This window comes from Chiloscyllium plagiosum, chromosome 12 (genome assembly GCF_004010195.1).
Source record: "Chiloscyllium plagiosum isolate BGI_BamShark_2017 chromosome 12, ASM401019v2, whole genome shotgun sequence".
NCBI classification, from domain to species: domain Eukaryota; kingdom Metazoa; phylum Chordata; class Chondrichthyes; order Orectolobiformes; family Hemiscylliidae; genus Chiloscyllium; species Chiloscyllium plagiosum.
In genome coordinates, this window is record NC_057721.1 from 20,799,210 (window position 1) to 20,820,039 (window position 20,830).

A 20,830-nucleotide genomic window follows, 5' to 3' on the forward strand; every position below is an offset into this window, starting at 1 on the left:
CAATCACCCATCGTACTCTATGCTACTCTCTCCCCACCCTCACCCTCCCCTAGCTTATCTCTCCACGCTTCAGGCTCTCTGCCTTTATTCCTGATGAAGGGCTTTTGCCCGAAACGTCGATTTTGCTGAAGCTCCTCGGATGCTGCCTGAACTGCTGTGCTCTTCCAGCACCATTGATCCAGAAGCATGAACAGTAAGGCTATACTATTAAATATAGCAGGCAGGATCTTGAAAGTAGGGCCACTATGAGGGTCTTCAGCGTGAAGCATTTTCTGCTTTTGCAGTTAAGGTCAGATTTAGCATTTAAAATTAAAATTGGCAACAGTCGGCAGATCACTTTGCCTGAGGCCCCTTCAATGATGTTACCAGGCTTCCAGATGCCAGCGGGAAAATTCCAGCTAATCTCTGATAATTGACCTTTAAACTTTTTTAACAAGTTACCTGCCACTCCTGAGTGGGTACAGCTTGATGCTTCCGAGTATGATAATCTCTTTTCTTCATTTCAATTATCTCTTTTATGTAAGGATGTTTTTTTCTATGGATGTGATCTGTCAAAGTTATCGAAGATTAATACAAAAAGGTCAATGGCTAGTTGTGCTAAGTTATTGTTACAACCCACAACTCATATAACCTGGCAGTAAGAGGATGGAACTAGAAGCTGGTATTATTTATACATATGATCTATTATTTTGAGGTGCATATTAGATATCCAATCCAATAAGCACAGCTTGTTCTTATATAGACTATTTTGAAAAGAACTTTATCAGCTGCCAGAATAAGCTATATATGACTGGCGAGGTGGGGTGTTCATTTCCCTACTTTTAACCACTTCTTGGTCAACTACAACAGCTATTTTCATTTTTTTTTAATCATGTAGTTATCACACTTCAAGTAAACTTAGTTAACCAGATGAAAAATTAAGGAAGGCCAATTCCAAGGGTTTCTCAAATGGAAGAGAGTGAGTTTAATATCTATCAAATCTAAGCAAAATAAGAAAATACGACTTCAAACACATGCAACACTGGTAATAAACTTTAATACAAAAGGATAGGGAGGAGGGTCTTTATCCAGGTAAGAAGGGATAGCCAGTTATAGCTTCCAAAATTTAGAGTTTTGAGAAGCAAGAGAGAAATTGGAGTTCCAAGTGTTTCTTGAGGAGTGGTGAAGCTTGCAGGTAATCTTGATTTCTTGGTGAATGTTAGTTTTTCCAAGTTGCTTTTTCATGGAGTATTGAGTTTTCAATTTGAGCGAGAGACAAGTAGAGAGAATGTCTTCAGTTCTTGCTTCAATTTATTCTTCCTTGTCTCCTGCTCAGAAACAGCTGTTGCTTGGGCCATTTGTGTATTCCTAAGACTGCTTATTATTTATTTCAAATTGAATACTCCACAGCCAACATTCCATAACAATGTGTAACATCCAGAAAGGTATGAATCAGCCAATACAGACAGGAATGTATTTCACTTCCCTTTTGTAACAATGTTCATTTCAGTTCAGATTAATCCTTGTTTATTGATGAGTTTTGGTTCAACCAGGTTAGGTGATCACAGAAGCTATTTTAGTTCAGTTTTTGTCTTTTTTAAACCATATTTGTCTCAGGTATTAAAATAACACGATTGAAGGTAAATATTAATAGTCTATGTTTATCCTTACCATAACACCTCCTCAGCATGATGAATGACACAAGTAATATTTTGCCTTTTTGCTTATATACGGTATAAATATGATTAATAGATATGAAATATTAATACAAAAACTTCAACAATGTTCATATTCAATCTCTTCATCTTAACCTTTTGTATACTGGCATTCAGACTTGTTCACTGAGCCTTGTCACATGTCTAAGTTTTAACTCTTCACTGCCCAGTTCTATGTGCTGGAATTTGAAAAGTTTTAGGTGTTTTGTGGGTGGTGAGTTGAGTTGTTGCCTTTTGGTCATCTAGTTTCCTACATCTCACTCTCATTTAACTTCACATCACCCCAAGTTGATTGATTGAGATCTGCGACTTAGTTATGATCTTATGATACACCAGTGAGTAGTTCTGTGATTACCTTATTGGTATGTTCCTACTGGTCTCCACTAGTGGTTAAGGAAGTGGAAAAGCAGGTATCATCATCTAAGGTGTTGGCACACTATGATCTCAAGTGAGATGTGGTGCCACTTTTGGAATACAGTTCTAGTCGCCACATTACCAAAAGGAGGTGGACACTTTGGAGAGGGTGCAGAGAAGGTTTACGAGGATGTTGCCTGGTATGGAAGGTGCTAGCTATGAAGAGAGATTGAGTAGGTTAGGTTTACTTTCTTTAGAAAAAAGGAGATTGAGGGGAGACCTGATTGAGATTGATAAAATCATGAAGGGTATAGACAGTGTGGATAGAGACAAGCTTTTTCCCAGGGTGAAGGATTCAATAACATGAGCTCACACTTACAAGGTGAGAGGTGGAAAGTTTAAGGGGGATACACGCAGCAAGTACTTCACTCAGAGGGTGGTGGGCATTTGGAACGCATTGCCAGCAGAGGTGGTAGAGGCAGGCACGGTAGATTCATTTAAGATGCGTCTGGATAAATGCATGAGTAGGTGGGGAGTAGAGGGATACAGATGCTTAGGAATTGACCGACAGGTTTAGACAGTACATTTGAATCGACTCAGGCTTGGAGGGCCGAATGGCCTGTTCCTGGGCTGTAAATTTTCTTTGTTCTTTGTTCTTGTTCTAATTAACTGTTCCAATACAGTCACATCCTGTAAACACACACTTGGCAAAGGCCAATTCAATATAGCATATTGTCTCACATGCATTTCAAGCAGCAGGAAGAGAACACCAGCTGTATCAGACAGAGGAATAAGAATTTCCATATCCAGCTTCAAGACCCCAGTAACTACTGAAAGTAAAAATCCTGATTATATAGGAGCTTGACTCCACCCATTCAGGTTGCTTCTATTGTTACAACTTAAAAAAAAAAGTTGTTTACTTTATTTGGCTTTGAGTAGATTGTGCATCACCTCTGTCTCAACCCTTCTTCATTAAAACAAAGGACAAGATACACTTCTTAAAGCCACAGTATCATCACTGAATTACTTGTCTTACCAGAACTCTATTGGAAACCTGTTCACCTCGGGCCAGGGAGATAGCTTTAAGATGGAGGCAAAGAAAACGGTGGCCTACACCAGGAGTTGTCATTCCACTGGTGCAATTTGGACTGAGATACTGCCCTTCAGTTTGGAGGGTCTGATCAATAAATAAACCTGAACTTAAAGAATGTTAAAGGTCATTTCATTTAAACTTTTTAAAAAATGATTATTTCCCTATAACAGAGAGCCAAGTGGCACACGAGGTTCAAAAGTTCTGAGCAAAAGCTTCAACTTCTATAATGTCAATGGAGCACTGCGGCTGTTGTGAATGAGAGGCAGCTGACTACTGCAGGTGTACAGGTCAATCTGCTGTAGCATACATTTCATCAGTGCGAATTGGCTATAACGTGTGGACATTGTTTGGATAATGTGAACCTTCTACAACGGGTATAATAATTTGCTATTAGCGACCTTCTACAGCACGATTTTCTATAGTGTGAGACCACAGAGGAACACAACTGTCACGTTATAGCAGAACGACCTGCACCTGTAATGGGAATAGTGCTGTAATGGTGCTTGAGTAAACTGGGTACTCTGACATTTCCTGCAAACCTCAGCAAGACTTAGGGCGGTTGGACACCACTGGGTGTGTTACAAGTGTAGCTGCTTGAATTGTTACCTGAAGAAGTTGGGCACTATTATGATGAGGATGACCTTAATAATCCAAAATGCATTGTTTGTTTAGTTGAGAGAATCTAAGGAAAGGTCAGGTTTATGGAAAATTTTCTCCCTTTGTTTTGGAAAAAGAAAGTGAATTTATGTTCACCAAACTGTCAAGTGGAATCCCCCCCCCCTCCCCCATCACTTTACCAACAACCAGCAAGTGTTGGTTAGTAACAAAATCAACAAAAAAAAAGTTAATGCATTCTCTATTCTAATTTAACATAATATTTTAGCAAACCTAAAATTGAGTCCCAGTTACATCAGATTGGTTTCTGTGCTTAATAGTTCATAACTTGCTGTCTCTTGAAGTCAATGAGTTCAAAAATACTAGCATTCAGCTCATTATTTCTTTGCTTCACTCCAGTCATTCCCATGGCCTTTTAGTTGTGAGGCTGTCAACCAAGTGACAAATTCTGAGCAGTTTTTGAGCCATAGAATCTCACATGTACAAGGACACCACTCAAACTAGCTTCACTTCCAGAGCTTCCAGCTGACTGTAACAGGAAACCTTCGAACCATTATTTTGAGCTGGGATCAAACATAGAATGCAGAAGCAAAAGGGCACTGAGTTATCATTACACCACCCAGTTCTCAGGATTATTGTAACTGGCTAAATTTCTTTTTCTTGACCACAGAATGCAGAAATTTGATTTTCATGCCATTAGTTTTGAGACAATAATAAATATTTCTATACGTCTGCTTAAAGATTCAATTTCTTTCATTCTTAAAAATGAACATTAAACAAAATATAAAACGCACTTCTCAATGGGTTAATACTGCTCGGTATTACTTGTGAAATATTCCAAGTGACTGTCAAGAGCTCCAATAAGTTGTCTAGTGATTCAAAAAATACGAATGATATTCAGGAACAATAGTGCAATTTGCATATGTTTTGATGCAGATTATTTATTTTTTTGTAAGAGTTTGGGCTAAAGTTAAGTGATTTATTACTGAAGGAGATGGAGCCTGTGCTGATGATTAGATGGGTGTCAATATTAATAGGTTTAAAAACAACGTATGCAGCAGTAATTAATCAGTAATACTCTGCCAAATATATGCAGCAGTAATGCTGCTGCATACATTGGGCTGTATAAGGCATAAGCAATACACAGCCCAATGTATGCGGCAGTAATATACCAGAAGTACATAACCCAGTGTATGCAGCAGTAATGTATCAGCAAAACACTGCTCATGGCAGTGCACACCCTGAGCTGATGCATGACTAGATACATTTTATTGCCCAGTGGGAAGCAATCTAAAATGAATATTATTCTAGCTTTCTAGTTAGATTTCAACTGAACAAAACTAGATCAGAATTTTCACAAGATCCTTATAAAAGAAGTGCCCACTTTATTTGCCATGCATATGAATGAACATTAAGTAAAATGTAAGATACAACAAAGAACTACAAATGCTGCAAGTCTGTAACAAAAACAGAAATTGCTGGAGGAACTCAGCAGGTCAGGCAGCATCTGTGGAAAAAAAGCAGAGTTAACATTTTGAGTCTAATGAATCTTACCTTTTGACATTTAATAATTTCTGTTTTTGGATCATTTGACGTGTTCCTGACTGAATTCCAATTTGTAGGTAGTGGGAGGAGGCTTGAAAATCAGGTTCCTGTCCCCATACAAAGAGAAACTTCCTAAGGGAGTTAGAGAAGAGCACAACCACTCATTTGGAGCGGCGTGACCTTAAAGGCCGACCGGAAAGCCCATTGTGCCACATTGCGCATTCCTCCAGTATCAACCCATTCTTAAGCTGCGCAAGCTTTTCTCCCTCCTCTCTTCTCTGTTGTGAGCACCAATGGCACACGGTAAACATAGCCAAAAAGAGTCCTGTCCAGGAGGCACTAAGGAGGAAGTCACTGCACTCTCAAAGTTTACTTTTCCCTGCTCTCCCCTCCACTTCAGAGGCTTTGAACTAAGTTGGCTGTCTCTTTACATTAGACTCAGGAGCACAGCCTGCTGAACACATCACTGACACCGTCTCCTCAGCAAGTCAAGGAAGAAATGCCTCAAGTCACTGACAGTCAGAGGACTGCTGCAGGCTAGGAATCATTTAGCCTAGACAAAGGATGCTTGCCTGGCCCTGGCCATTAATCATGCTGTCACACTGAACAGATAGGCACAGGAACAGCAGGCAGATTTGTCAGAAACACTTGTTAAGCTGCATTGAAGGATGAAGATCTACAGGTGGCTTTGACACGTGTGCGTCTAACTGCTTCGACAGACAATTGACTGACATAGACAGCCACGTCTGGTGCACCCAGTGTCAGCTGGGTATGCATTGCAGACCTACACGCCATCAGCATAGCTGGCTTAGCATCAATGGTAAGGGGAAGGTGCATCTTGACCCCAATTCAGCCACCCCTTCCTGTCTGAAAGGGTGGTGCCAGCATATACCGAGATGGAGGAGGAGCCATACTCAAGCCCTCATAAATTTTCCTCTCAGGACACTGCAGAAATGACTGGTCCCTCCACCTCTTGCTTTCCTGTGATTCCAAAGCCTGCAAAAGTTCCAGCTGAGCAGGGTGAACCTGCATCTGGGCAAGACCCTCAGTAGGTCTGGGGCCTCTGGGCTAAAACCGCTGCAGGTATGACCACTCACATCTTCCAGCCAGCAGGGCTAATAACAGGGCAAGAGTCCTCCATCCAAGTTACTGAAAGCTGGACCACATTTAAACTCAGTGAGAAATGTGAAACTTAATTGAATGACTTCAATCCTGACAAGGAGAACAGGTATAAGGTGGATTGAGTCTTAACCCAAAATCTTTAGCGTGGAGACCTCCAAGATCTGGCATCAATGACGAGTTGTAGTATTGTTCAAAAGCACATTGCACAACCAAATTGTTCATGCTACATGGGGAAGTAGAATTCTGGCAGTAATAGTTTAAAATGAGGTGTGATGCTGTTGTACTGTATTATGCATTGAAGGTGAGAGAAAGAGGCAAGTTAAGTTTAGGCATGGGAAAATTTCTAGTAGCTCAGATACCTGATAGAAAGCGTATTCTGTTCATTATCCTGGGTATGTTACTGAAAGCTACCTCGATGTGAAGCCTAGCATATGTTCCATGGAAGGAATAGGGAATTGGAATCTACCTACGCCTCTGTTTCACGATATCAAGTATGCAAAAGATCAAAAAACTTAAAATTGTAATTACAATGAACACATCTCCATCTTTCAAGGGGTTATAAGCACACACTGAGCCTCTTGCCATTGCAAACTGCAACATTCGTAATGAGAGGAAAAATCTTGTCAGCATTATGGTGATGAAGCCATAAATTAGCTACGTTGAGTTCATTAATTCCAGCATAATTGATGTTTAAATGAACTTTGCAACATTTTATCAAGGCTCATATGCATGTGTAGTATGTTCTCAAATCTCTTTCAAATCCTGCAGTGCAGCAGAAGCTGCAGGCTGCTTGATTCTGCTGACAAGTGATGTGCTACTAAATTCAATAACAATGACTTATTCTGAATATGCAATTCTATGCTCTACTTGCAATGCAAGTGATTTCAGAACACAGGTACTGCAGGAATGGACTACTATTGGCACTTCACCACTTGTGAAGGTGCGAAGGAGTCAAGCTTACTGTCCCAGACACAGCCATTGAGAATCAGTGTGACAGACTATTGTGTCTAAGCAAAATGGTCCTCTCTTCAGTTTAGATGGGAATGCACAGCACATACAGATCAGTCCTGCTTTTATTGAATGGGCGAAGCAGGCTGGAGGAGTTGACTGGCTTACTTCTGCTGTTCATTTGTATGTTTATAAGATATCCACATCAATCTGACATTCATACTGCACAGTCAATGGTTATAAAGTGGTCCTTCAATTCCATACATCAGTATCCAGGCAAGAGATAGCAATATATAAAATATGGACCATTTGCAATCACAGATATATCAAGAAAATGAAATGGGGAGAAGAATTTAATTATATTCACTATTGGCTGGCAGCAAAATTTAACAATAAAAAGTAAAGCACAATTGCTCTCACTACCCAAAGTTCAAGATAGCTTGTCATATTGTTTGAAAGGAGTTTAGAACTATCCTATTACCTTTATGTATACAGCCATATGCAAAATACCACAACACTCACTACAGTCTGTATATCAAAGCAATAAAGTAACATTCCACAAGACATAGTGAGATTGGAGTATATTCAGGGTCAACTTCAGAATTTGTGTATAAAGTTTGTGAACATTTATGCTTGTTGGAGAACAAAAAACATTAAGAGAGATTCTGAAGGAATATCATTAGGAGCTCTAGAAGTTTGAGACAAATAAAGGCTAGTGCAATGCGTTGATATTTATTGCTTATAAACTCTATATAGAAGCTATGTCGATCAAGGCTTCACTAGCACTTTGTCCATCAGACCTTGGTCCAGTATGATATGAAATAACTGTGATGCAACTGCTTATATAGATGTTCAATAGCTTTTGTTACAGTATTGGTACATTTAATACTTGAAAGGTTTCGTAATTATTGCTTCCAACACCAATTCCATATTGGCACTTCAGCAAGAAACAAACAAAGCAGGACCACAAGTCTCCAAAAATAATTGTTTTTAGTGCCTTACCAGTGTAGTGAAAAAATAATGATAATATTCAGTCATCATTCCCATTGAGAGGATCTGCAAAAGGAACAAATCAGTGTTAAACAAATAAAGAAATTGCCTTTACATAGAACACTTACATCTTAAATTTTTCTAAAATATTTCACAAGTTTAGGAGATTCTTTGAATTTTAGTCACTGATTTTATGGAAGAAAAGGCAGCAGACAATTTAAACATCGCAAAATGCCACAATCAGCTGCAAATGACCAATTGATTTGTTTTGATGATATTGATCTTCCAATAAATTCTAGCCCAGACATCCAAAGAGCTTGCTCACTCTTCCTCATATAATGAGGAATAAGAGATTTTTGTATTATATGCCAGTACAGGGCCTAAGTTTAAGGTATCATTGCACAACACAGCTGGAGATTTACTGTGTAGCGGAGATGTCAGCAGGCTGAATTGTTCATTACTATGATTCTAGAACTGAATAGTGAAACAGTGAAGCTCACTAAGGGGAAGCAGCAAGCAGGTTAACGTTGCTGGGTGCCCTGCAGCACTGAGATAAGTGGGATCCAGCAAAGAGCACAGAGAGTATATTGGGACAGCGATGACTTGCATGTTGACCATGAATGTATAAACAGAGGTAAGTCAAGTGAGTAGTGGCAGATTCAGGGATGATGGTACTGGAATAAAATGTAGTGAGATGAAAATAAGTCTAGGAGTATGGTTAGTGGCAACATTTCTTCGAATAATTATTCTTGCATTTGAATTCTTTGCTAACGTCTTTACTGGTTTATGGACACTATATAGTTGCATTGAAGCTTAGAAGTTGCTTCATAGTCACACTTTGCAATTGCAGAAAAACATAACCGTTTTGTCAGTAATTTTCAGTGTACTTTAATCAACCATGTTTTAAAGTCAAAGCATTATGGCATATGGAAATTCAAATCACTATGCCACTTACAAACATACTGATATTGTATCCAGACATTGACATTTATAATTGATTCTTCAATGGACAGAGGCTGACATGAATTTCAAAAAATAATGTAACAGCTCATTCATCACTTTAAATACATCAGAGAAAGATTCCTCAGAGATATTGTGCATCATGGAATACTCATTTTAAAAACTTGTTGTTTAACATTGTGTTCTGTGTATTATTTTGAAATATGATATTGTCGTGATTCACAATCATCCTGAATTTCTGACATGAACAATTGTCATTGCCTGTGACTCTCAAGATTTCTCCAGAATTTTGTTTTAATTTCTGATCTCCAGCATCCGCAGTATCGTTTACTCTAAAGGAACCATCATTCTGAATGATTATACCTCATTCCAGGCCACATCAGATGACATAATCAATTTATTGTCTGCACTTGGGTGTGACAGATGCAGCACTGATCAGAACCAGCAATTTTATCACATTGAAGATTGTACAGCAGGAAGGCTGGACTCATGGCTTTGCCAGAACTACAAGTTTTCTTCACTCAGGGCAGAGCTCCCCAAGTAGAGGCATTGTGTACTCCAACTAATGGCGCTCGAGTATACTGGAAAGGCTTTCATCTTCTAAATATTTGATCCTTTTCATTATATTCAGCAAATCATATATGTATTACATATCATAACAGTTTTATCACACCTTTATCCTTCAACAGACTTAATTTTCCCTTCTTGTTATTCATGACAATTGCCCCTCATCTGAGTCAAGTGACCTCAGGTTAAACTGTCTAGCAGTCACCTCTCTCCAATGAGAGAGTAGCCTATAGTTTCTGGGTCAATAGTGTCCAATACTTCATTCAGTTGTTTCAATGATGTGCCTTATGAGGCCCCTAAGGATGAATCCATGGAGGCAGGGTAGTTTTAAGAACAGAAAGGACGAGGTTGATGAAAAAAGAACCTGTCACTTGTCCTATTGATTACATAAGGTTCTTCAATGCAACTCATCCAGGAAGGCTTCAGCTAAACCATTTTTGTACAGTCAGTTAAACTACGGCAGTTTGATCACAGAATGGAAAGCATCCAGGCATCCTATTGCAAGCAAATGAACATAAGGGATTTCAATTACCTGTTTCAATATTTGGGCAGCAGTAGTGTATGTACAGTCAAATATCACAAAGAACTCTTTCCCCCTTTTCATCTGCTTCAGAAGAGGTTTAGCATCTCTATTGCCTGATGGCAACTGACGAATTTTAACTTTAATATTATACCTGGAGGGGGCTTTCATTAACTCTTGTAAACGTATGAGACCTGGTGAATAAAAAGCACAACATTTAATTAAAATTGTATAATGGTAAATCCCCAAAAAATACAGTTTAACTTACTAATTAACTACCTATGTATCTATTTCTTCAAATTTCAAGAAAATTTGATTAAGTGTAATCTGTTCTGTAGATCTGAGTTAATTGTCCTTATCTACTTGTTGGGTAGAGCTCCTTTGAGACCTAAGATCATTACATTATACAATAAGTTTATGACCTGCTTCAGATAGGAAGCCTTGTACACCAATGGTGCATATTCAAAACCTCTATGTATGCTGTACATGATTCATTGATCATACATTCCACTGGTTAATTTTAATATATGCCAAGGCTCCCACAGAAACTTGATCTTTAAAAAAATTATAAATATACAGGTGAGCACATTTTACTTGAAACCATAATCCTTTTAGGCTATGTTATTCCAAAAGTAGGACTGAAATCTAATCAACAGCTATTGAATCGCTGATGTATGTGAATGTCTTTTGACTTTTCATCCTGTTATTGCTAAGATACCAACATATTCTCTGCGAATAATAAGGGACTTGTAATCTTTACGTACAAGGTGCAAAAACAGTGTTTCACAATCACATGTAACTAGCAAGAAGTCCCCCCCTCTCTCTCTCGAGCAAATGTATGTTGGAGATGGGGTCTCAAGTCAAGTTCTCCAAACAATGACTCCTACAAACATGTGAACAGTCAGAGGTGAATTAACTGAAAGACAGAACAACCTCAATTATCCGAACGAGACGGGTGGGGAGTATTTTGTTTGGATAATGGATTGTTCTGATAATGGATAGTATTTTTATGGGACCATGAAATCTTGTTTGGATTATCTAAAACTCGGATAATTGAGGTTGTTCTGTATAAGATCCTGAGGGGACTTTACCGGGTGGATGTGGAAAGGATATGGTCTCTTGCGAGAGAAACTAGAACAAGGGGTCATAATTTAAAAATAAAGGTTCACTTGCTTAAGGCAGATGCAAGGAAAAACAATCTCTTCGAGTGTTGTGAATCTTTGGAATCAGGCATTTGATGCAAAATCTTTAAATATTTTTAAGGCCGGGGTAAATAGATTCTTGATTATTAGAGGGATGAAAGATTATGGGAGGATTGCAGGAATGTAGCGTGAAGGTTAAATCAGATTAGCAGTGATCTTATTGCAGGGCAGGCTTGAAGGGCTGAGTTGTCTACTCTTGCCCTTTGTTTGTATGACTCCCTGGTGAGAATTCAGGATTTTAGTATTACCTTTAAAATAAGTTATTGAGGGATTATTTCCCAATTTCTTGTGTCCTGTGAGAGTCTCACACACAAGCAGCTGAAACTCAACAGTTTGAATATTTGTAACCCCTACTCATCCAATTGGTCATTTAAATTGCAAATTTTCTCTGCAGGATTCCAAAGTCAGAAATTTGTCCCAATAACAATTAGCGGTGATGAAAAAAATGCTCTCTTTTTCTTAACTGATTATAAATGAAAGCTCATTCACAAATACTGATAGTATTCTGAAGTTGAAAGAGTAACGGATGAATACATTGACAAACCAATCCTTTTAAGAATAAAAATCATGTTTTGTGATTGTCCCTATTCCAGACTTTATGACAACAAGGAAGGCAGATATGCTATATATTTAGTGGCACAATGGCTCAGTGGTTAGCACTGCTGGGTTCAATTGCAGCCTTGGGTGATTGTGTAGAGTTTGCACTTCCTCCCCACATATGTGTGGGTTTCCTTTGGATGCTCTGGTTTCCACAGTACAAAGATCTGTAGGTAAAGTGGATTGACCATGGTAAATTGCAGGCTAGGTGGGTTAGCCATCATAAATGTAGGGTTACGGTGATAGGGTGGGAAGCTGGGTCTTGGTGCGATGCTCTTTGGAGGGTCAGTGCAAACTCAATGGGCCAAATGACCTATTTCTACACTGTAGGGATTCTATGATTTTATGGTCTGTTCTCAAAAGGTTTCATACAAGACTCAAATTAAATTTTGCAACTTTGTTGTATATTATTTTTAAGGCCCTAGTTAACGGTGTTTTTGTGTCAATTATTTTAATTAAGTCACTAATGACCTGATTATTTTTAAATTGATTTAGCTTCCAATTTCATTTATGTAACCTTATGAAAAGTCTTGTTTATAAGACCACTAAAGTGCTGGCCTAAATTAACCTAAGCACATTGTTTTGTATCTTATTTCCAATGGAAAAAGGAGCATCAGTGTTGTTTGATTTCTAAGAAAATATCTTGCAGATTGATTTTTACCGTGGAACTGGAAGCCTTTTAAGCTATATTCCTAATGACCTTACCTGCAAATATACCATGGTTACGGAGAACTTTCATTGGTGGAGTGTGAATATTGTGTTTATAATTTTCTAGGATTGGACCAATCATTAGGTTCTCACCAATGGGAAGGATGTATGTGGACCCACTGAGTTACATATTGTCACCATTCCTAGCTACCTGACAATCATGCAGAATCTCAAAATTGAAAAGACTGGAGTCTTGTTCTGATCCTTGTTTGTAAGTACAAATCCTTAAGATCTATGTAGAAGACCCAACTTTCTCAAACCATTACTTGAACAGTAGTGGATAGAGTTAACGTTTTTTAATACTTCCATTTTCAGTAGCAATGATAGGCCCAAGATGGCCCACATTTCCATTGACTTTCAGAAAATCAAAAAAAAGGAAATGGTCTTTATTGGAGAACGACCGGCTGTAGCAGTGCCTGCACTGTTTTACACTACATAACAACTTCAGTAGAACCTTACCAGACATAACTGAATCACACTTTACATCTTTCAAGGGAACCTTGAAAATCAAAGCATCCTTTAATTTGTTTCTCCAGGAGACCTACTCATGAGCAGCAAAAATATCTATACAGTGTGCTATGCTGGCTGGCATAAGAAAATCCACTGGTTTAACATAATCATATTACTATAGAATTATCTAATTATCACATTCGGAAATTTCTGCAGTCAACTAGCTCATGTGGAGGTGAAATCTGGTTCAGGATGTTGAGGATCATCTATCGATGCATCTAGCATGTCCAGAGAAATGCCAGAGGTTGGTAAAATTGCATCTGCTCCCTCAGGCACCAACAATGAAAGTATGAACTGCCAGTTTTGTGGATATTCATGCTATTTCAGGATCATACTCTTCAATCATGAGAGGACCCACAAACGACAATGAAAGTACTTATAGATTGGACATCCTTGAACAATGGAGAATCTACCGTTGGTATTATTATACTGAGGAAGTATGCTAAGAAAATCTTCCTAATTCCATCTCCTAATACTTAAATAATAGCAAAGCTGTTTTGGACCTCATCCACCATTCTTGCTTGCTGAAGATTATCAATTTGGACAATATTAAAAAGGTCAAATCATTCTTCAGCACTTATTCATCAAATATTCTGTATGATTGAATATAATTCCTGATGCTTTGCAAAATAAAATACCAGGGGTCAGAACTTTGAAATGCAACTTAATTGCTCTTGGCACATATTTTCAAGAATTTGAGACATTTACACAAATCAGCAGTTATTTAAGAAATGTGAATCTATAATGCAGGATGAATTTATCCAGTCCTTGGAGAAATGCAAGTTAATTAAGACCAGTCAGCACGGATTGTAAAGGACAGACCATATGTCACAAGAGACATCACCACATACACCCCCTCCAATCCACTCATCATCCCGATTTGGAAATGTATCACTATTCCTTCACTGTCGCTTAGTCAAAGTGCCTGGAATTATCTCCCTGAGGGCATTATGGGCCAACCTTCAGCATGTTGACTGCAGCAGTTCAAGAAGGCAGCTCACCATCACTTTCTCAACGGCAACTAGGGACAGCTAATAAAAGCTAGCCAGCCAGCGACATCCACGCCCCACGAGTGAATAAAAAACAAGTGAGAATTTGCATATGAAATTATGCTCTATTTACTCATTTGATAATGTAGTATGAGTGAATGGTTGGGGCCAAATGAATTTCTTTCACTCATACCAACAGTAACTGAGAGAACACAGAAATAAAAATAGTAGGCAAATAGTTAATTTAAAAGCAGAAAATCCTGGAATGACTTTGACATGTTACAAGAAAGTAGCAGTTAAATGTTGGGTGTACAAAATGTCTTTCATACTCTGTTAAGAAATGTTGAAGAAATAAAGCTGTCTCATTAATACTTGCTTTAGTTTTGAGACTACTTCCTTAAACTGAAAGGAGGATATTGTAGAAATTTGAAAAGATAGACCAGTTGATGAAATGTTCAGATGGATGGCAGGGTTAAGTCCAACTTAGAGAAATGTAAGGTTCAGTAGGAAGACCATGGAGAGACGATTTGAAAAGTAAGTTACAATTCTATAGTGAAGCCAGGAGTAGCCAGGCTGGCAAAAGAAACAAAAGCAATACACGAAGGTTCTCTTTCATGCAGTGAGTGGTTAAGGTCTGTAATGCAGTGCCTCAGAGGTGGAGGCAGGTTCACCTGAAACAGAGACGTTGAGGGTTATGTGAAAAGGATTATTGTACAGGGCTATGGGAGAAAGCAGGAGAATGGTACTAGGTGAAATTCTGATTCAGAGAGACAGTGCAGACACATTGAGCCAAATGGTCCTCTTCTATGATTTAACAATTCTGTGATTCTGTGATTTATTGCAAACTTAAAAGCCTATTCTCTGTTCTGGTAAATTTTCTTGTTAGCTTTTTCAGTTCTTCTGATGCATGTTTGAGCTGGATCATTTTCCTTCTGGAATCTAAAATAGGGAAATTGGCAAACAGGAATTTGAAGCATGAGTAGGCCATTTGGCCTTTGAGCCTGTCCTATTATTCAGTAAGATCATGGGTGACTTTGTGGTGTTCTCAGCTCCTCTCCTATCTGTACCTCATAACCCTTGACTTTGATGTCTAGCGGAAATCTACCTAACTCAGCCTAGAATAGATTTAAAGGCACAACATGCTGGGAAGAGAATTCAATATACTGACAATCACTGAGAGAAAAATGTTCTCCTCGTCACTGCCTTCATAAGGGGGTAATCTTATGCTTAAACCATATCCCCTAGTTTCAATCTCCATCATAAGTGGCGACATCCTCCAGCTATCCACTCTGTCAAGTGTCATGTAGATCGTATAGGTTTCAATGAAAGCACCTCTGATTCTTTCTAATTCCAATGAGTATAGATCTAAAGTGTTCAACCTTTCTTCATAAGTTAAGTATTTTGTCCCAGGAATGAGTCAAGTGAACATTTGCTTTTAAAGCAATTTTTTTTTCAAATCAGTAGACTAAAACTGTAAGCAGTACTCCAGATGTTCATTGATGCTTTATATAACAGTAGCAAAATTTCTATATTCTTTTATATTCCATTCTGCTCACCATAAATAATATCAACAACATTCCATTCAGTTTTTAATCAATTGTTGTACCTGTGCACTAACATTTTGCGATTCAACTGCAAGGACAGCTAAATCTATCTGCAGCACTGAATTTTGCAATTTCCCTACATTTAAATAATAAATTGCTTTTCTATTCTTCCTGCCAAAATGGACACAATCACATGTACTCCATCTGCCAAACTTTAGCCCACTCACAATCTGTCTAGACCCTTTGTAAACAAACTATCTCTACTTGACAACTTACTTACCTACGCACCTACCCATGGTAAAATTAGCTGCTATATGTTCAGTCCCTCATCCAAATAATTGATTTAGATTTTAAATCATTGATTTAAATGGTTGATTCATATAGCACTCCACAACTGCCAACCTGAGAAACATGCTTTCATCTTTTTTCTCTGCTTTCTTTTAGCTAACCAATCTTTTATCCAGGCTAATATATTGCCTCCTATACCATGTGCTAATTGCTTCTGCAAAAGTTGATGCAATAGCTTATCCAATGCCTTTTGGAAATCCAAGCATACCTCTTCTTCAGTCCCCTCTATCCTTTGTAAATGTTAATTTATCAAAATATTCTAATGGCGAAGTTACATATTATTTTCCTTTCACAAATCCAATTTGTTTCTGTTTGATCACATTGTGATTTCCTTTCTATCTTGCTATAAACTGATTAATAATGGATTCTATTTCTGTCCCTATGAGAGACATAAGACTAACTAATCTACAGTTTCCTGCTTTCTGCCTTCTCTTTTCCTGAATACATTTATTACATTTTCCAATCCACTAATCCTTCCAGAGCCAATGCTTCTACCATTAGTGCTGCCATTTCATTGAAGGCGCCAGCATATAGGCCATCCAGTCCTAAGAGCTGCTCAGTCTTTGGGTCCAATTGAGCACATTTTCCTTGGTGTTGATAATTATTTAAATTTTATGTCTCCTATAGCCTTTTGATAGAAAAAAATTCCAAAGGTAATTGTCAAAATCTGCTAATATGAAGACAGACAAAACATTTGTTTAAAGCCTTCACTTTCTTATTTTACCATTTCCCTACACACACCCCTGTTTTCCTGCTTAAATACTTGCTCAAATTCTACCAGCTCTTATGCTTCTATCGAGCTTTATTATCAATTTAGTCATGCTTTGCTCATCCTTGAAGTTTCCCCAAACATCTGACCCACCATTAATCTTTTTCAAACTAGTACAGTGTTTATTTTTAAGATTGCTACTATTCTATGTTTATGAATACTTTCTAAAGAACCATTCTTTCTCTGCGGTAATAATTTTGTTCAGAATGTATTTCGTACCTTTACCACATTGACGTCATGCAAATATTATCAGAACATTTAATACATGAGCTTGCTGAGAAAATGTTTAATTCTTGTAATGTAATCAACTCAAATGATTTTCATAAGAAAAAAAAGTTCATTCCCGGACCTTTTGGAAACGAGAGAGAGAGGAATGTGGAGAGTTGTGTGCAAACATAAGAGAACAAGAGATAGTGTGAGAATGAGTGTTTAAACCTCTGCAGCATCTGTTCAACCAATCCTTAAGGAAAACAGGAAAAGTACCAAAAACTGAATGCAATGTTTCGTGGCACCGTGGCACAGGGGTGGCACAGTGGTTAGCACTGCTGCCTCACTGAGCCAAAGACCCGCGTTCAATTCCCACCTCAGGCCTCAGTTTGCATATTCTCCCCGTGTCTGCGTGGGTTTCCTCCGGGTGCTCCGGTTCCTCCCACAGTCCAAAAATGTGCATATTAGTTGAATTGGCCACGCTAAATTGCGTTAGGTGAAGGGGTAAATGTAGAGGAATGGGTCTGGGTGGGTTGCTTTTCAGAGGGTCGGTGTGGACTTGTTGGGCCGAAGGGCCTGTTTCCACACAGCAAGTAATCTAATCTAATCTAATTTAAGTAATCTAATCTAATCTAATTTAATAAAGTACTATTTAAGAGGTTCATGAAAAAGACAAAAGCACATGAAATTAATCAGAAATTGTGATGGGGCATGTTTGAAATCCAGATAGTGAAATGTAACAGCAGAATAAAATCACTTAGACTGGAAGCATAATTCACCAGGACCTGGGCCAGGTCAACTCTTAATAATTTTGATATGCGTGATGTGACTTTAACAATTAGAGAATATTAACCAAATTTGCTGGTGATTAGATGCAATGGTAAACTGTGTTGAATATGAAGATGAAGAAAATCTACATAAAAGTATTGGATAAGCCATAATGCTTGGTAGATGAGTGACAGAAACAACTTAATGTGGAAAATGCAAAATAATATAAGGAAATAAATAGAATTCAAGTTGCAAAATCTATAAATGTGGCTAGTGGAATGTCCCATGGATCAATGCTCAGACCTCAGCTATTAACAACCTATAAACTTCGTATGGAGTGACTGAACATATGTAGTCAACTTTGTGTTGATGTAAAGATAGGCAAGTTGTGAGGAGTGCGAAAGCTGTCTGCAAAAGGATATAGATAGGGTCAGTGACTGGGAAAATCTTTGGTAGATGAAGTTTAATATGAGAAAATTTGAGGTTGTTCACTTTGATGGAAAGAAAAGTAGAATATTATTTAATGGAGAGAAACTTCAGAATGCTATGGTACAGAGGACTCAGGGTGTCTGTACACAAGAAGCACAAAAAGTTAGCAAGCAGGAACACAGGAAAGCAAATGGAATGTAAACTTTAGTGCAAGGGGAATGGAGTTTAAAAGGTGGAAGCCTTGCTACAACTGAGACGACACCTAAAATATTATATATCATTTTGGTTTCCTTATGTAATACTTGCATTGGAGGCAGTTCAGAAGAAGTTCAATAGGTTGGTACCTGGAACAAAGGGGTTGTCTTACAAAAATAGATCAACTTCATGAGAAGTTAGAAGAATGAGAAGTATTATATTGAAATATAGAAATTTCCGAGTGGGTTTAACAGGGTAGATGTTGAGAAAATGTAATTCCTCAAGGGGGAAGCTAGAACTAGGTACAATTTCAAAACAAAGGGTCTTCCATTTAAGATGGATATCAGAAATAATGTTAATCTCTCAAAGGTTGTTACCCCAAAAGCAGTGGAGATTGAATCATTGAATACATTTAACAGAAGGCAGATTTTTGATTGACAAGAGAGTCAAGAGTTAATGAGGGAAGGAGACATGGTAAGTGTAGCTGAAGCCACAATTAGTTCAGCCATGGCCTTACTGAATACTAAAATAGGCTCAGGAATCCAAATGGTCTGATCCAACTCCTATTTTTATGTTTTTATGTTCTTAAATGGAGTACACAAACTGCATTATCCAATGTACAAAGATATACAAGTCAGTAAAAGTCAGCAAGTAATGGAACAAACTTCAAAGGTTTAACACAAAAACTCCTGGTGTTGCATTTAGATATGTGTAATGCATATGGTATAAATATGACGTTTATAAAGTTTTTAGGTATTTTGACTGCTCTGACTACTGCTGGCAACACTCCTTGGTGACTCGAAGGTTAAAGGTTAAAGAGTGAGGAGGGTGTTGGGTGGAATCACTAGTTGGAAGGTGCAAGAAGTTAAAATCTGGAGACAATGACAAAAACGGCTATGCTGATCACGGTTACAGTCAGTCTCCAATTTTCACAGGGAGGTGTTATGATGAGAAGGGTTATAACTAATTATACTTTAAACTGTGCACTTAATTCCATGATAAAATGGAATTGGGAGCCTAGGAGGTAATTTCTATCTCGTTATAACATCATGTGATTCATGTTGCCATGGAGATGAGCTTTGGAATTGGAAGCATACAAAGAAAATCAGTCATATCTATTGCAGGGTTTCTAATATAGACCTAAAACTCTCAGACAGAAGTCAGTGTGCAACCCTCTCAGCAGTGAACCGTGGGAGATGGAGATAGCCAGTCCTCAACTGAAGCAGACAAAATACTGATTTTATTCTTCACCATGCAGAATGAGGTGGGAGCTACCGCTCAGTCTGAAAAGATCGAGTTCAAGAGGATTTAAAGGCAGTTGGAAAGGTCACTTAATGGGCTAGAAGGAATAAATCTCCTCTGTAATTCTTACAGTGAAAGTAAGTTCTATGATTAGAAGTTATCCAGCTGGGAAAAGGAAAGAAAACAGGCCTTTGGAAATGGAGAATGGTTTTGGACTGATTCTGAGCCATCTGATGAGGAAGCAGCGCTTCGAAAGCTAGTGCTCCCAAATAAACCTGTTGGATTATAACCTAGTGTTGTGTGATTTTTAACTTTGTCCACCCCAGTCCAACACCGGCACCTTCACATCATGTACGATTTTTGGCAGTGTTAAAGGTCACATGGGGAACCTTTACAACAGTTTAGAGTAAAGGTTGCCAATAAAAATAGCATTCAGTTAATGTTGTTTTTAGCTTGTTATTCATGTGAATGTCTTAAAACTGGAGACCATGTTGTCATGGTCCTTGCAGTCATTCACTGAAAATTCAGGGCTGTCATATAAAATCAGAAAGTTTACGCGTACTAGTTAGTTAGATTGAAGTTAGAGTATGATGTATAGTTTTGGACATTCCTTTAGAGGAAGAAGAAGAATCAAAGGAGAAATTCTAGTATAGATTTATTTGAATCTCACTTGGAACATGGAATTATAATTGTGAGATTTTATTTTCCTACTACAACTGAAAAGATTTAAGTCTTCAAGAAAATGAAACAAGGTGACACGTAGAGGACATTTAAATGAGAAAATGGGACTCTTCACATAGAAGATGTTTATGATGCAGAACTCTCTATACAAGCCATTGAATAAAAACAGAGACTATTAATTTGAGAAATATTTAAAAATCATGGGGAATATGAAATTACATTATTGATCATGT

The 20,830-nt window shown here is 38.0% G+C and overlaps 1 protein-coding gene across 7 annotated transcripts in view; it reads right to left on the bottom strand.

The window, feature by feature from the left end:
- Positions 1-20,830, bottom strand: part of LOC122555053 (glutamate receptor ionotropic, kainate 1) — a 320,468-nt gene that overhangs the window by 97,264 nt on the left and 202,374 nt on the right. For all 7 annotated transcript variants that reach the window (XM_043700701.1, XM_043700696.1, XM_043700695.1 and 4 more), the window contains 2 exons: positions 10,421-10,602; positions 8,374-8,427 (listed from right to left, as the gene is read on the bottom strand). In XM_043700701.1, coding sequence (XP_043556636.1) covers positions 8,374-8,427; positions 10,421-10,602 — 236 coding nt within the window. The remainder of the gene's footprint in view (positions 1-8,373; positions 8,428-10,420; positions 10,603-20,830) is intronic.